General features: G+C 31.8%; 2 protein-coding genes across 16 annotated transcripts; both read right to left on the reverse strand.

The window, feature by feature from the left end:
* Positions 1 to 624: 624 nt before the first annotated feature.
* LOC104646574 (sister chromatid cohesion protein PDS5 homolog E-like) lies at positions 625 to 9,896 on the reverse strand. 15 transcript variants are annotated; one of them, XM_069295355.1, is made up of 14 exons: positions 9,477 to 9,793; positions 9,232 to 9,366; positions 6,639 to 6,867; positions 6,382 to 6,458; positions 6,267 to 6,298; positions 6,121 to 6,193; positions 4,911 to 5,077; positions 4,188 to 4,391; positions 3,811 to 3,992; positions 3,128 to 3,266; positions 2,883 to 3,050; positions 1,974 to 2,207; positions 1,355 to 1,389; positions 625 to 1,265 (listed from the first exon to the last, which is right to left on the reverse strand). In XM_069295355.1, the coding sequence occupies exons 7-14, from the start codon at positions 5,022 to 5,024 to the stop codon at positions 884 to 886; spliced, it is 1,458 nt and encodes a 485-aa protein (XP_069151456.1). In that variant the 5' UTR covers positions 5,025 to 5,077; positions 6,121 to 6,193; positions 6,267 to 6,298; positions 6,382 to 6,458; positions 6,639 to 6,867; positions 9,232 to 9,366; positions 9,477 to 9,793; the 3' UTR covers positions 625 to 883. The 15 variants fall into 15 exon arrangements, with proteins under 15 accessions (XP_069151456.1, XP_025885938.1, XP_019068667.1 ...); XM_026030153.2 differs by adding an exon at positions 9,839 to 9,896 and having other exon boundaries at positions 4,911 to 6,193; positions 6,267 to 6,458; positions 9,477 to 9,541; XM_019213122.3 differs by adding an exon at positions 9,800 to 9,859 and having other exon boundaries at positions 4,911 to 6,193; positions 6,267 to 6,458; positions 9,477 to 9,541.
* A 4,769-nt stretch (positions 9,897 to 14,665) lies between these two features.
* LOC101245632 (protein transport protein Sec61 subunit beta) lies at positions 14,666 to 15,314 on the reverse strand. Its single transcript, XM_004235890.5, has one exon. It carries the CDS (start codon positions 15,250 to 15,252, stop codon positions 14,923 to 14,925), a length of 330 nt encoding a protein of 109 aa, XP_004235938.1. The 5' UTR covers positions 15,253 to 15,314; the 3' UTR covers positions 14,666 to 14,922.
* Positions 15,315 to 15,848: the final 534 nt, after the last annotated feature.

Genomic DNA, 15,848 nt, shown 5'->3' on the forward strand with positions numbered 1-15,848 from the left:
ATATTACTCTTTTAAATTTATGTAGTTGGATTTTACTCTCTTGATATTTGCCATTTGTCAATAAGATTTGTATTCCTTCGCATCTTTAATCAGGTATCATGTTTGAGTCTTAAGCACTGAGCTTGATTTATTTGACCGAAGGATGCAATAGAACTTGAAGGAGAGGAATAAATTTTTGGTTTATAATTTTGACAAATGAGGACCGTTATTAGGAAATATCTTGTTGATCGTCATCAAAGAAGTTGACATCTGGAGCTTCTTCTTTCCCTTTAAAATAAAAAACGGTGAAGTCCATCCTAAAATTTCAAATCTACATCCAACAACAGAGTTTCCTGATGAGAACAAGTTGTAAGACGTTGAAAGAAACCTTAAAGAAGGATGTCAAGATGACAAACAACATAAGATATATAATATTTTCACACACTAGAGTGATGCTTTTGGGTGGGAAATTTAAGCAACGCAACATAAGATATATAGGTTTTCCTTTTCCTTCTCTTGGATATTATATTTTGGCCTTGTGAGTCCCTACGTAGGATGTAACTTGTCATGCCTTACTGCATAACTTGTAAAATATTATGATGCAAAAATATTCAAAAGAATTGCTAGAGTTCATTGCGCATAATGAGGTGATGACAAAGGAAAGATTCAACACATTAAATGTAGGAAAATTTTCAAGTGATGAATGAGAGCTAACAATTTTATGTGCGTCTGCAATGCAATTTACATGTATGCTAATTCACACTGACACAAAATATCAATCAGATTGTTTGAAGAAACCTAAATATCGTTGGAGCAAAGGATCGGTAACAAAAATGTTATGTGTTTGATAAAACGAATGTTAATAAACTCATTTCACAGAGAAATTGATGTCTTGCTTCACAATTCAACGAAGAAGGATATCGATATCCATATGCAACCTTTTCTCCATGTTCTCTTCTTTTGAAATCTCATCCAGATACTGCTGCAGCCAAGCTACATCAAGCTCGACTTCCACGGCAGTAGAGACAAAAGATTTCATCTGTTTGATTGATGAAGAACCAACATCACCAGCTTTCAGCCTCTTTACGACATCACAAACTAGATCAAGAAGGGAAGCTCTGGAAGCCAATGATTTGTAGTGACAATTGACTGCAATATCACCATACTTGGCAAAAATGGCAGTCAATATGGGAGCACTGCTAACTTCTACTTTATAGCCATGCACATCCACCTTGACCCCTTTATTTCGGCGCCCTCCTTTTGGAGTTAAATTATCCTGCTTGGTCCTACAGCAACACAAAAAGAATACGTTGTTCAGCTCGAATTACATTCATTATTATGCAAATGGGGTCTAAATGTGATATTAATAACTTACGTTGTTAGAGGAGCCAGATCATCAGCTGCTTTCCCCTGCCAAATTTTAGAGCATAGAAAGGTGTTATGAAATAAATATTAAGTTTTCAGATATCTATCGATTCGTCACGCATGCTTTCTAGGTTCTCTCCCTCATCTAAACTTCTGCAGCAGTTCTCCATTCACAATGACACACTTGAACACTTTTAGAGACCAAAATGGTTGTCGTGCAGGGTGAAAATGACTCATTTAGAACCAGTTTGAGATTCAAACAAGGTAGAGTAAGAATAAGGGGTAGAACAAACACTCTACTTTACTTGAATTGACATTTTATTCCAAAACATTCACTTTAGTAAGCACTTACTGAAAGTAGGTTAATATTAATAACTGAAAGCCAGATCAAATTAATGATAACAGATGTTTACCTCTTCTGATAGCGAATTCTTACTATTACATTGTTCTTTAGAGGTTTTGGAAAAATTGATTTCTTTGGGGATTGAAAAGGCAGAGCCCATTTCCCGCACAATTTAATTTATGTATATAATAAGTCCAGAACTAAGTGGCAGAAATAAATTATCATATACTTAAATACACAATTTCTTAAATGAGTTCAGTCAATAAATGCTAACTGTTTGATTTACCTCAGCTCTTATATTTGATCTCCTTTCTGTACTTGTCCAAGCATCGGCATATCCTCCTTCTGCTTTATTCAAAAGAATAGGTTTCCAACCTCTTTTCTTTGAAGTTTGAGCAGCTTCTGGATCTACTGCTTCTTTGGCTGCTTCTGGTTCCTTTAACGATGAAACTGTCTCTAGAACAACATCATCGTTCTTATGTGCAGTATGTGGTGAAAGCTCTTGCAGAGCACTTTCCACCTGACAAGTGTGCAGTACAGGAAGAATTCACATCATTACTATAAATCCAGAACAAATATCACTTATTATCTGTGAAGTTACCTTTACTTATCATACCTTTATATCAACAATTAATCAGCAAAACAAGAGCTTCTGACTATCTCATAAAGGACCTTAAAGTTTTATCTTTCTCAAGCTAGTCTAAGAATGACTGAATGATTGGTGGAAAACTACATGTGTACACATTCCTGAGGTTGGAAAAGTAAAAAGAACTTAAGAGAAACGTGGGATCAAAGTTATAAAAAAAAAATGTAGCACATTGTATAATGATTCATGATAAATTCTCGCAGCTGATACTACAGATTGCCTTCTAGGCATTAACAAGGAAAGTCCAAGTCATCTTATTTGAACGGTCAAACATGTCATTATTTTCTTTAGCGGAACTCATTGTTGACATCACGGATTACATTTTTCTTTCCTCATCTATTTTCTGAGTATTAAATTTCTTTCTTTTCCCACCTCATTTTCCTAAGATTCTTAGATCTTCAGTTTTTCATGATCGGCTGATTGCATGTTTATCTACTTCCATTTCTTAGTAAATTAGGCAGAAAAGGAGAAGCATAGAATTATACAACTAAACAATCATAGATTTTTTAAATAAATGCAGCAATTACTTTGAATATCAGATAGACCCACCGTAGCTTTAGTTTTAATCGCCTCCCTCCAGATTAATTCAACAACTTCTGAATAGTTGTTAAAGGAAATGCCAAGGTCCGTCACTGCCTTTTGAAGATATGGATAGAGTTTGACAGCACTTTCTTGAAGAACTTTCTCTCCCAGAACATAGGAACGAGGTGAAACATTCTAAACCAAAATAAGACGTCATTAAAAACAATGAGAAAGATATATAAATAAATAAACTTATAGAGGAAATGCAATACCTGATTTTCCTTCTTTACACTACTTATGAGGATGCTCACAAGGGTGTTCAGAAGCTGCATTGGAATATCTTCACTCTCTTTTATTATCATGGTCATTATTTCTTTGATGTTCATGAATACTTCATCAGGGTGATCCGGCCTTAAAATAGGGAAAGAGACAAAACAGTTGTCAGCCATTCCCCAGGAAAAAAAAATGGCAAACTGAGAAACTGGTAGTCTTTGAATGTTTTGAAGGAAAAATGAATCTGGTAGACTTTGACATGCTATGCACCATAGCATATAATTTCATTTATGCTACATTGAATATAAGAATAGCCACGGCGAATATACCACTCCTCCTGGTCTTTCAGCCATTACTTCCTTCCTTTTTTACTTTTCAAGTGTACCAACCTTATTTAAGATTGAAAGTTCCGTCTGGAGCAAACCCTTTGGGCCAACGCAACCTTCGGAACTTGGGGATGATGGGCCCTCTCCTCTATCCTTCTCTACTTAAATATTGGATTTAGTTCACTTGAGGAAGGACTCAAACATGTAACCTAAGACACAAGTCCCTCAACCGGTGCCTGTTGAGCTCATCCCTGGGGGCTTAACTCAATCCAACATTTGATCCACAAATACTAGCAAAGTTTTCAATTCCTCTTACCTTTAGGAAAATTATGAATGTATCATAATTGGAGGTATACCTTATACTAGTTAAAAAATATTGAAACATCTGAACAATCAATGCATCTAATTGGAGATCCAACATCAGCACGCACGTTTGGTACTTAGCAAGAACTTCAATAATTGAGACAGCCTTTGAATAACAGCGACCCTCCAAGCAAGACAATTTTCCAAATGCCAAAACTGCAAGCTTAAAAAAGTCCTGCCCGCCATTGAGCAAGAAACCAAACCAAGAGTACTTATAAATACTATTCATGCATCCAACAAAATCATATATGCATAACTACACTACAGAATCTGAACCATCAATTAAAAAGCAAAACAGCATAGTTAGAAGAGAGACTGGCAACACATCTGACTTCCAATTTTAATAAAGAAGACTGTGAGTTGTACTTGCCTCAAGTCTAGCATCATTATATGGTTGATCTGGAGCTGTAATTCTAATGATCTCACTCATGGAAGATGCAACTGATACCTTCACATCTATGTCAGGATGCCGTAGAACTCCATCTGTAACCAGTGCTTCCATTGCAGGCTGAATAGCATCTCGCACCGATGCTGGGGGAACTTGCTTCACCATTGTCAAAAGATGCTCCAAGTTCTGAATATTGCATACCAAAAAGAAGTGATTGAACATTGTCAAAAACATTGGAAATGTTTCTCTGGATAACAAAGAGATCTAGATCATAATTCATGAGATCTGTTAGAAATAAAGAATGATAAAGTTCTAAACAAAATCACAAGGTCAAATATCTCTCTCTCTCTCTCTCTCCACAGTTTTATGTTCTTTCATCCATCAGGAGGCCTGATTATGTCCTTTAAACAACAAGAAGTGAACAAACACGGCGAGATAATTGACTGCCAGATCAAGCAAATAAGCAATGTCACACGGGAAATCCCAATCTATGATAAAACCTATGTTGAAGCACAAGAAGAAAAGTTAGGCCAAGTTCTTTCAGAATAAACATGATTAAAGATGGATGGAATTGACTGATCTTTCTTCCCTAGTCATGTGCAAGGAACACGTTAATAATTGTAGATATCAAAACCCTATGAAAATCAACAAGGTTATGTACTTTTTGCTTATGACATTGAGGAAAGAACAAGATAAGATTCTCACATCAAGTTTCTTCAGAATCTCCTCTTTAGAAGATGGGGGTTGCTGAAGTAGCTCATTTCCAACTTTACGCAGCCCTTTGATGCATTTCTCCTCAGAAACAGGAGTAAGATCCATGGAAACCGTTTCCTTTGTTCAAAGCACTCAAATAACAAGAAGTAAACTGTAATCTGAAAACTAGGTTTTAAGATGCAAAAACCCTAAAGAAATTACAACATAGAAAAGGGGAAACCCACGATGCAGAAAGGCTCAAAAGTAACGCCAGTACTAGTATACAAAAGACAAGTAAGAGAGAGGCAGAGAGGAAAAGAGGGGAATGAAAAATGGGCGCCTACAGCGCAGGCAGCGCCAATCTGTAAACGATTTATTCAAAATCTCAACCTTTTGTGCTATTAAGGGAAAAAATTCAATATGTATGAGTAGGACTGAGGTTGGCCTGAATTTTCAGGTTTTCCCTCTTAAAATTGAGTTTCAAATAAAAGAATTTGCCAAAAAGGGTCTACTAATAAATGACCCGCTTAGATTACAGTAATCTGTATAGATTCACTTCTTCTCTGCCCTTTCTGTGTGCTTCTGCTATAAAAGTATTCGGCCAACATCTAAAGATCAAAAGAAATATAAAGGTGATAATAACAATAAGAAGCTCTCAGTCTCGAACTTTATTCGTTTTTATGTTGAAACTCAGATGAGTAATGTTTATGCTAGCAACTATATCAACCTTAAGGATATAATAGGGAAGTAATTAAAGCAGAAAATTATACTCCGTATTGTAAATCTATCTAGATAATCAGAAATATAAATACATTTGCAGCAGGTCTTGCAATAGATTATGTAGTTGAATGCAATGTTAGACAGTAAAACTGTTATAGCCTATTGAAATAATATCCGAGTATGTGAAATAAAGATTTGTTTTCTAAAAACGTAACAGGAATGGAAAAACAGATTACATCAAATTTGTTGCCACCAAGAACCTAGGGAGACCCACGTATTGAAAGGTTTAAAAAGGTAAGGGAATAAAGTCTTGGGTCCTGTTCAGAGACAAATCTAGTTGGACTGGTTTATTCAAAATCAGTGCTTTGAGAATGGATCCTGTCTGTATAAATTATAGAATTAAGACCCTTAGATATGATAAACTTACTGATAAGGATTGCAAATATATTATTCACGTGCAGTACACACAAGTTGATTTTCTTGTAAACAATGTTTTCATCACCTTAAAGGCTGCCCATTCAATGACCGTGTTGTTATCATCCTATGCTTCCTTGATATCTCAAGAACATCAGACTCTGCATCCTAAATCGTGTTATACATTTCTTTAAGGGCATACTATTGTGGAAACTGAACAGTATAGCATAAAACCTGAGGAAGGGATTCAGCTCCGTGGATTTGCACTTGAATAGACATATAGTACGCTGTAAAAATCAGTACACTTTGTAAAGATGTTATCAGACACAGGTGCAATGCCGGCTCTAACCTCGTAGCTACTGAGTATAGCATAGACATAGCATCTCCATATCTGGTTCAAAGAGCCCCAAGGACTAATCATCGGCCCTAGAGATCAGCAAATTATTAGAAATGATTATTCCAAACATAAGAGATCCTAACAGAAATGTGAAGGCAGCGAGCTAAGCAGATAGGTTAGACCTAATAAGCGGCAAATGAGTGTTTATATCAAATACAGATATACTAAACTCAGTAAGGTAAGAGAGAGAAAGTTAACTTTTAATTTACCTTACTAAACTCAGTAAGGTAAGAAATGGGAAAAGGCTCTCACATCATGTTTCTCCAGAAGCTCCTCCTTAGAAGATGGAGGCTGAAGCAGCTCACTGCCAACCTCAAGAAGTTTTTTGTTGCATTCCTCCTCAGACACAGAAGCACAAGCCAGGGAATCATTTCCTTTTTCCAGAGCAACGCAATTTAGAAAACAGGTTTTAAGTCTCAAAAACCGAAGAGAAATCACCTGAGGGCAAAGGGAAAAAACGGAAGTGTAGAGAAACCTAAAAGGTAACGCCAGTACTAGTTTGCAAAGGACAAGTAAGAGAGACGGAGAGAAAAACAGGTGATATGTGAAAAATGGAGCACATTCAGCACAGAGCACATCTGTCAATGAGTGAGTAGTTATTTTAGTGTTGTTAAGGAACAATTTTCAATGTGTGTGAATAGGACTGAGGTTGTCTTCACTGCCTGAATTTTCAGTTGCCATCTTAAAATTGAGTTTCAATTAAAGAAATTTGCCAGAAAGTATATACTAATAAATGCCCTGCTAAGATTGCAGTAATCTGTACAGTGGTGTAGATATTTACTTCTTCTCTGCCCTTTTTGTGTGCTTCGGCTATGAACAAATACCGCCAAAATCTAAAGATCAAAAGAACTATAAAATTGCTGATAGCAATAAGAAGCTCTCAATCTTGGACCTTATTTGTTTTTATGTTAAAACTCGGATTAGTAATGTTTATTCTAACAACTATCAACTATAGGATATAATAGGAAAGTAATAAAAGAAGAAAATTATACTCAGTATTGTAATCTATCTCAGTTATCAGAAATAGAAATACATTTCGATGTTAGTCCATGACACTAGAACTATTATAGCCTATTGAAAAAATAACCGAGTATACAAATCTTTATTATTATTTTTTTCCTTCTCAAAAAAGAAATAAAGATTTGTTTTTCTAAAAACATAACAGGAAACGGAAAACTGAAGAAATCAAATCTGTTGCCACCAAGAACCTAGGGGGTTAAGGAACTAAGTCTCAGGTTCTGTACAGAGACAAATCTAGTTAGGCTGGTTTAACGAAAATCACTGCTTTGAATTCGGAGCATGTATAAATTACAAAATTAAGATATGCATGTAATAAACTTAGGAGTCGTTTGGTAGAGTAACATACTAAATAGAGTGCATTAATGATGACTGATGCTTGCATTATAATGTTTGTACTAGTAATGCTTGCATTAACTGTACATAAATTATTTCTTAGGCATTGTTTGATTTGGTGTATTAAAAATAGCATTTATTTACAAAGATTTTGATGGAAAAGATGTAAAAAAATTGAGGGGTAATTGAGCCTTTAACCATGCTAATGCATGTATAAATCCCTTGTATTACTTGTACCTAGCTAGAAATCCATGGTATTAGTAATACACTCTTCAATACACAATAGAGTGTATAACATGAACAAAGACAAACTTGTATCTATAAGATTATTCAAAATGCTTGGAGAAGCCCAACTGCAGAAAATCGCATAGAATACCACACTCTAGATCACTTCTTCTTTAAATGCAGCGCAGAAAAGTAGAGATTACTTTCCTGAAGTTGAGAATAGAAAAGCACGAGTAAGTCACCTTTACACAAACGATATTAGCCCAACTTGTATGGACTATGGTCATGGTATCTTTACAAAAGTTATAGATTGGTTAATTTACCATCTCAATTTACATTTAAATCTAGGCTGATCCGTATAAGGTAAAATGTCTAAGGGGGAGATATGCATATGCCATTGCATCAGTACAAAGCTTCCAATTTCAGTGGTAAAGCTCTTAATGTGTACTGTGATAACAAGTAACAGGGCAGATATTCAAAGTACTTAACCATTGCACCTATACACAAAATCTTAAAACTTCACAAAAGTCTCAAATGTAAGAGTACGGAAACCTCAAATGATTTAAAATTCACACAAGCAAATATAATCTTAAGAATATATCAATCAAGAACCACACGGAGCAAATGTTTACCAACAAAAGATTCAATATTAGAGGGCCCAGGCAAAAGTTTTTGAGATATCTACTGATGGGTTCAGTTATTGAAGGGTATTAAAGCATATGTACAAACCTACATAGACTAGTTTTTTGCCTCTTTGGGCTAACATTCTAAATAGTTTTATAGTATAATCTTTTTGTAGCTTATCAGCTTCCTGCTATAGCATAGACAATTGTAATGAAGCTGATGACAGCATCTCTTTTGTATACTTAGCATCTTCTTGACCTTTGACAAACTAAGATAACAAGTCACCACATACATAGTAGCACCTTGTACCATACGCCCAAAAATTGTGTGATAATTGTTCGAATTAAGCTGTATCCAGGAAAACTGCATGACATACTTTACCCAGAAATCAGAATGCTCTATTGACATTGGAACTCTGTTAGTCGCCGCCATAATGATACTTAAAAGAGAGAGTCTGGGTATGCTGTCGTCAGGGGTGGATAGACTTTTGAAGAAAAATAGTCCTTCTCAACTGAGGGTTAGTTTTAGAGACATGGCTTAAGGGTTCATTTTCTAGATGGTTGGAGTATAATATGAAAAAAGATATTGTATTTTGCTTACCTTGAGTCATTTATAGTAGTGCATCCCCTGTCTTTAAATCCTGGGTTCGGCTCTGGCTCTCGTGGAACCCAAGCAGTGAATTTGAAGGATTTGAAGTGAAAGTGATATAATAGACAATATTTGTGACTCCTTCAACTGAGAGTATTAGTACAAGTAAGTCAACTCAATCTTCTCAACCAATTTAGAAAGAAATGGAAAAAATATGATGACAAACATGGAATCATTCATGAGTAAGTGATAATTACCTTCCCGTTCTTTAAATTTCAAGAAATATGATGAACATTTACAAGTTTCCACGTGATCTTTGTCCCTGCACAATGTAGAAAGTTACTAATAAAGAAATTTCAAGAATTGAAGTGAGTGTTGGTATCTTCAAACCCTAACAATGAATTGAGGCAGTACATAAGAGCAAAAGTGATGAATAATAATACAAATTTCCATAGTAAAGAACATGCACAATATAGAAACAGTACTAATAGAAATAAATAGTCCCATCATCAAAGTGAGGGGAGATATTGAAGAATCCAAGCAAGTGTTGCAAATGGTTTGAGAGCAAAAGCGGAAGTACTTTTTTTTTCTCTAGTCTCCGCACACAGCCTTTACATACCTTTTGGCTTCAAAATCTCAGGCAATACTTTCACTTTGAGACAATTTCAAATACTCTCTCTCTCCCATTTTATATGTCGATCCTTTTCTATACATAATTGGATCATAATATATGTTATTTTATGCTCTCTTCATTCGTTATTATTTGTCACGATTTCTATTTTTAAAATCAAACTTTAAGAATTTTGATCAACATATATTGATATGCAAAAAATTACAATTTATGGTACTTTTCATATAGTTTTTGAATATCTAATTTGTTTATTTAAAATATTAAATTAATATAATCTAATTTTATTTTAAAAAATTAGTCAATTTTGACTTTCGAAAAACGCAACATGAAAAATAAAAATAAACAGAAAGAGTAAAATTTATGCTTGATCATTTTTTTTTATTATACCCTTAATAGAATAGTTAACTGATCTTATCATTTGTTAATAAGTTATTTAAGAAAACATCAAATAAAAATAGAAAAAGAGACGGAGGGAGTATAATGATACTCCTCCTTTCTTTTGTCACTAAAAATATTTGTTCTAAAATATAGTAGTCAGTATATCTTTGGTCTTTTAACTTTGGCTTTTGCATTAATTATTCCAGAATTAATATATATATATATATATATATATATATATATATATTGAAAAAATTACATAAATTAATACATTTTAAAAAATAATTATTGATTTTAGCGATACTTTTTGTTTATTACCATTTATAGCAATGCTTTGTTAAATCTATAATATGTATTAAAAGTGAATTATGTATGCAATATATATGAATTATAATTGCTTTTTGAAATATATCATGTTTGTTTGGTAAAAAACTGTCACATTGTATTATAAGTGTATTAAAATGTGTGATAAATGTATTATTCATCATTAAAATTTGTATTATATGTGAATAATAAATTGTTCTTTGTAATATGTATTAAACTTGTATTATAAATGAATTAAAAGTGATCAAGTGAAAAAAAATATTATTGCTATAAATGGTAAATATTTTTTTATTATAGTATATTTATGTAAGTTTCCCTCATTATATATATATATATATATATATATATATATATATATATATATATAAGATTAAAGAATTACTATAAGAAAATATATTAGTTAAAAAATATACTTTATGACTCTCTTTGTTTATATTTATACTAGTGAAACTATTCGCGCTTCGCGCGATTATATGAAATATCTATAAGATAATAATATGAAATATATAATATTTAGGTCAGTATCGAATATATAGATAATATTTATATTTCTCCTCGTCCGCGATATCATAGACTTTTTTAAAACATATAAACTATATTTGTTTGTTTTGTATATGTATATATTAGAACAAAATATTCACCGTGGTGAAGTAAATGAAATAAGAGATAATATGTTGAAATAACAACACATTGTATTAGGTTGAAAATTGTAGATGTTTTAATTTTCTCTATCTTTTGTAGGAGTAGTGATGTTCTATCCAAACTCTGATTTAGTCAAAACAATATTGTTTTCTTTTATTTTATTATTACATTTGCTTATTATAATTTTTTATAACATTAATTGAATACTTATAGGATTTACGAAAAATGAAGCATATAAAGTCATGATTCATACTTAGTATTAAACTTTACAAGTAAGATGAAGAGACATGAGTTATAAATAATTCAAATGTATAATTTTATTAGCCACTAAATGTATTACTAATTATGTATTAATTTTATTTGTAAAATAAAAAAATAAAAATAAGGTGTGAAAAAATAAAAAATGAACAGAGAAAATATAATAATTGGTGACTACATAAAAATTATAAATACATTTCAAAGCAAAAGAACGACGATAGATTGTTACATGCGCAAAAAATGACATCATGAAAATAATAATATATTTTTCAATTACTTTTTATAAGTTATAATAAAAGTGCAACTAATCATCATAAATTTTGTTATTGTTAAAATGAAATAATTTTATTTATTTTTTTCATAACAAAGAGAAAATAGAATACTAAAGGATCAAATGATTAGCATTGATAATACAATACATTTAGCTAAATTATTTACATAAAATAAAATTTTAAAAACTCTAGCAAAAGTAACTAAGTTGCTAATAAATTTCAAAGTGAAAAAATAATCTCTAATTATGCTTCATTTTTTTTCCTTGTACCATCTTTCTTTGCAAAGGTATTCGCCATCATGTTTGATCCATATGTCAAACTCTTCATATGTGCAACCAACTGAATAAAAAAAACATATACGAATTAAAAATAATTATGTCAAAAGAAAGAACGAAATATAAACCATATTTAATATATTTATACATTATCTTTTCAATAGTAATAACAATACTAAATAATAATTATTTCTTGAAATCTAACAAATATTATAATCAAACTATATTATATATGGAAAACTAACTATTAGAAAGAGTAATTGCATACGGATAAAACATTGTTAAGAATTAAAGAGATTTTTTTAATCATACTTACTTGATAAATTATAATACAAACATAAAAATATATATTAAGAAAGCATGTATAAGTACATAAAAATAAAAATAAAGACTTAAGAATGAAATATATCTTACCTTCATATACTTTTTTTTGTTACATGTTAGCTAATTTCTAAACAAGTATTATGAAGAAGAGAAATTATAACTTTGTATGTGAATCTTCATGAAAATAAATATGAATCTATATAGACAAAATAAAGGAAATGAAAAAATAAAGACTTGAGAATGATATATTTATTAACTTCATGTACTTTTTTTTTTTTTTGGTTACATGTTAATTTCCTTCACAAATCAAATATGAATTTATATAGACAAAAATAGAGGAAATAAAAAATAAAAATTTCAATGAAGTATTTCTTGCCTTCATGTACTTCTTTTTTTTGTTACAAATCAAACGTATATGATGAAAACAAAAAGAATAATTGTGACTGTCAATCTTCATGAAACTAATATAAATTTATAGGCAAAATAGAGGAATTCCATAAGACACATAAACTTATGAATTTAAATTGGAGGTTATGAATATAAAAATTATGAAAGTCATGAATATTAAAATTAAAGAGGGGCAAGTCATGGGTAGTAACTCGTAGTGAATAAATTCTAAAATAAAAATAAAAATACTTAAAATGTAAAAAAAAAAAAAAGTTACTATGATTTCATGATTAGAAGTGAGATAAACAAATAGAAAAAAATATAGAGAGTTTTTTATTATAAATATTCATACATTAATAAAGTATTTATTTGTATATTTGTATAAATGAAGCAATATATTTTTACAATAAAATAATTAAATTAAATTAAAAAAAGTAAAAAATAAATAAATTATGTTTCTCTTTTAATTATAAGTGTGAGATAAATAAATAAAAAATATGAAGAGTTTTTGTTATAAATGACCCACCATTAATAAAATATTTTTATTTGTAATAAATTTAAGTAATTTTTTATGATATATAATTTTTTAAAAAAGAAAAAGATGGAAAAAGCTAAATGCAAATGGAGGCCATATAGAGGTGCCACATCACCTCCTCTATGGTCCTCATTTATATATATATATTGATGTCATCTTTATTAAAAATAAATAGTTTTTAAAGTTTGGAATTTCGCAAAATTAATATATAAATGACGCTATTTTTTTATTTTATCCCTTAGAGTCATTAGCATTGAAAGTATGAATCTAATTAATATAGGAAAATTAAATGATTAATTCATGTTCAAAGGTCAATTAATTAATTAAAATAAATATTTATTTATTGAAAACTTGAGTTCAAAAAAATATAAAATAAGAGTACAATGATAAAATTGCATAGTATTCTTAAGAGACGTAAATCTAAAATGTTAAAGTAATTTTTTCTTAATAATTGTGATAAATATTATCATGACATCTAAAAAGGAACGAAGAAAGTTTTTTATTTCTTCTTCCCTATGATTTATATGTCCAGAAGCTAATCTCAATCAACTTTGTTAAACGTTCCATGAAACCTTTCCTCTCCCAGTCATTTCGGGTTAAGAAGATGTGAAAGCGTGTTTATCTCTATAAGTCTATAAAAAAGATGCGTTCCGAGGAGTGAAGGGATGTCACAATTGGGGTTTTGGATAAAACGATCTTTTTTTTTATTTTTTTTACATTTTCATATTGAAAAAGTAATAAAAATGAGAGGTGTTAAGCTTTTTATCATGCTGGCGTCGAGCTATTTTTCCGCAGGATCTCCCTTACAGTATCGTCATCGCAGTAGAGTTAACCACCAAGTTTGAGATGGATTGGTGTGGTTCCTCTACGCCTAGAACACCAGAATATTGAACCATGAACGAAGAAAGACACGAGAGAAAAGTATTTAGGCTAGTGATTATGAGGCCCCAATTCTTGACTGAGGGACACCAAAGCCTCTGCCCTTCCATTCCTTGGATAGATAGAGAGGGAGGGCAGAGTGTTTACTGTGGGATTTGGACTTGAGAATTAATTAAGTGCGTTGAATTAAACTGGAAAAAACAACATAAATATAGATTGAAGAATACGAAGCAGAATGGAAAATAGGACAGTTTTCCAATTTGCTCTAGTCCAAAATCAATATAGAAAAATTAACGTACAAATAGAAAAATCTGTGCGTCCAAAATCAATTAGAAGGCATGTGTTATAACTACGAACAATTACAAGTGCCTGTGATCAATTGTGGTGATTGCTTCTCAGCGTATTCATAAATCATCATTCATCACTGATCACATATGAATCCAAATCTTCTTAAGCATTCAGGATTAACAATTCTCTGCGAAACATTGGCTGAATCACATTCATAAGCACATGAAAAGCATAGAAGAGAAACGAATAAATATACTAGCTAAAATGGATCGAATTTCCGAATTAATATTCCTTTTCTGAACAAAAACTATGCATTACTGATTAGAACAAACAAAAAGCACAAAACTCCCAAGCTTCTTTTATCATCTTCCTGAGTCAAATTCAGCCATCTAAAACTAAAACGGAAACAAAACCAGCAAACGATCGTGAAACGAAAACTGAAATTAAAACAAACTAAATTTTTCCTGTATGATGTGGGTTTCAAAATCACCATGATCCGAAATCGAATAATCAGGCTCCGGAGCCAGAGCCAGATCGGTACCGGTAGAATTTGCCTAGGACATGGAGAGTAGTAACGAATCCGATGAAGCATAGGCTCATCACAAGGACGACAGTCGGGCTGATCTTCAGACCTGGAGAATCATCGGTATAGAAACGGAGCATGTTGCTAGCGTTTCCGGAGCCTACTACAGCGTTACCACCACCACCACCCGCAGAGGAAGAAGCACCGAGCCTGCGTCGGCGCATACCAGCCGTAGCGGCGGCAGAGCCACGGGGTGCGGCGGTCCCTGGGCGAGTGGTGGAGGAGGAGGTGGATTGGGAAGAAGAGCCTCGCGCCATTATTTGGGGTCGTTGGTTATGGGAGAGAAAGTGTTTAAGAGTGATTATTATGATGAAATTTTAGGAAATGATGACAGGGATGGTCAAAGTGTAATTAAATGGGAAAACAGGGGCGGTTAAAATGACGTATAAGTTTGATTATTTCTTTTTATTTGGTGTCCGAAGTTTATATTTGAAGTTTCTATTAAATAGGTGACATTTTTAATAAAATTTTCATTATATTCAATGCTTAAACTCAAAATCTTAAAGAATTCTCATCAATACACCACGATAATTTTCTTAAACAAGTTATCTTCTTCCTAGTTATACCTTTTTTTGTTCATTTGAATAAGTTTTCTTAAATTTGTACATGTGTTTATCTAATATTTTTATATTATTGGGTGTGTGATATTTATGAACAGATTCTTGCAACAATTCGTTTGGCAAAACTCACTTTGAAGAAGCTATCATTATTTCTCGAGAAAAAAAAATATTAAAGAAAATAAATAAATTATTTTTTATATGGAAGAGTTATAATCTTATTTTTGAAAACATTTTCGAAAGAACTTATCTTCATTTGAATAATAACTTTTAATGATGTGTTGTTTAAATTTTTT

The sequence above is a fragment of the Solanum lycopersicum genome, chromosome 3 (assembly GCF_036512215.1).
Source record: "Solanum lycopersicum chromosome 3, SLM_r2.1".
Lineage (NCBI taxonomy): Eukaryota > Viridiplantae > Streptophyta > Magnoliopsida > Solanales > Solanaceae > Solanum > Solanum lycopersicum.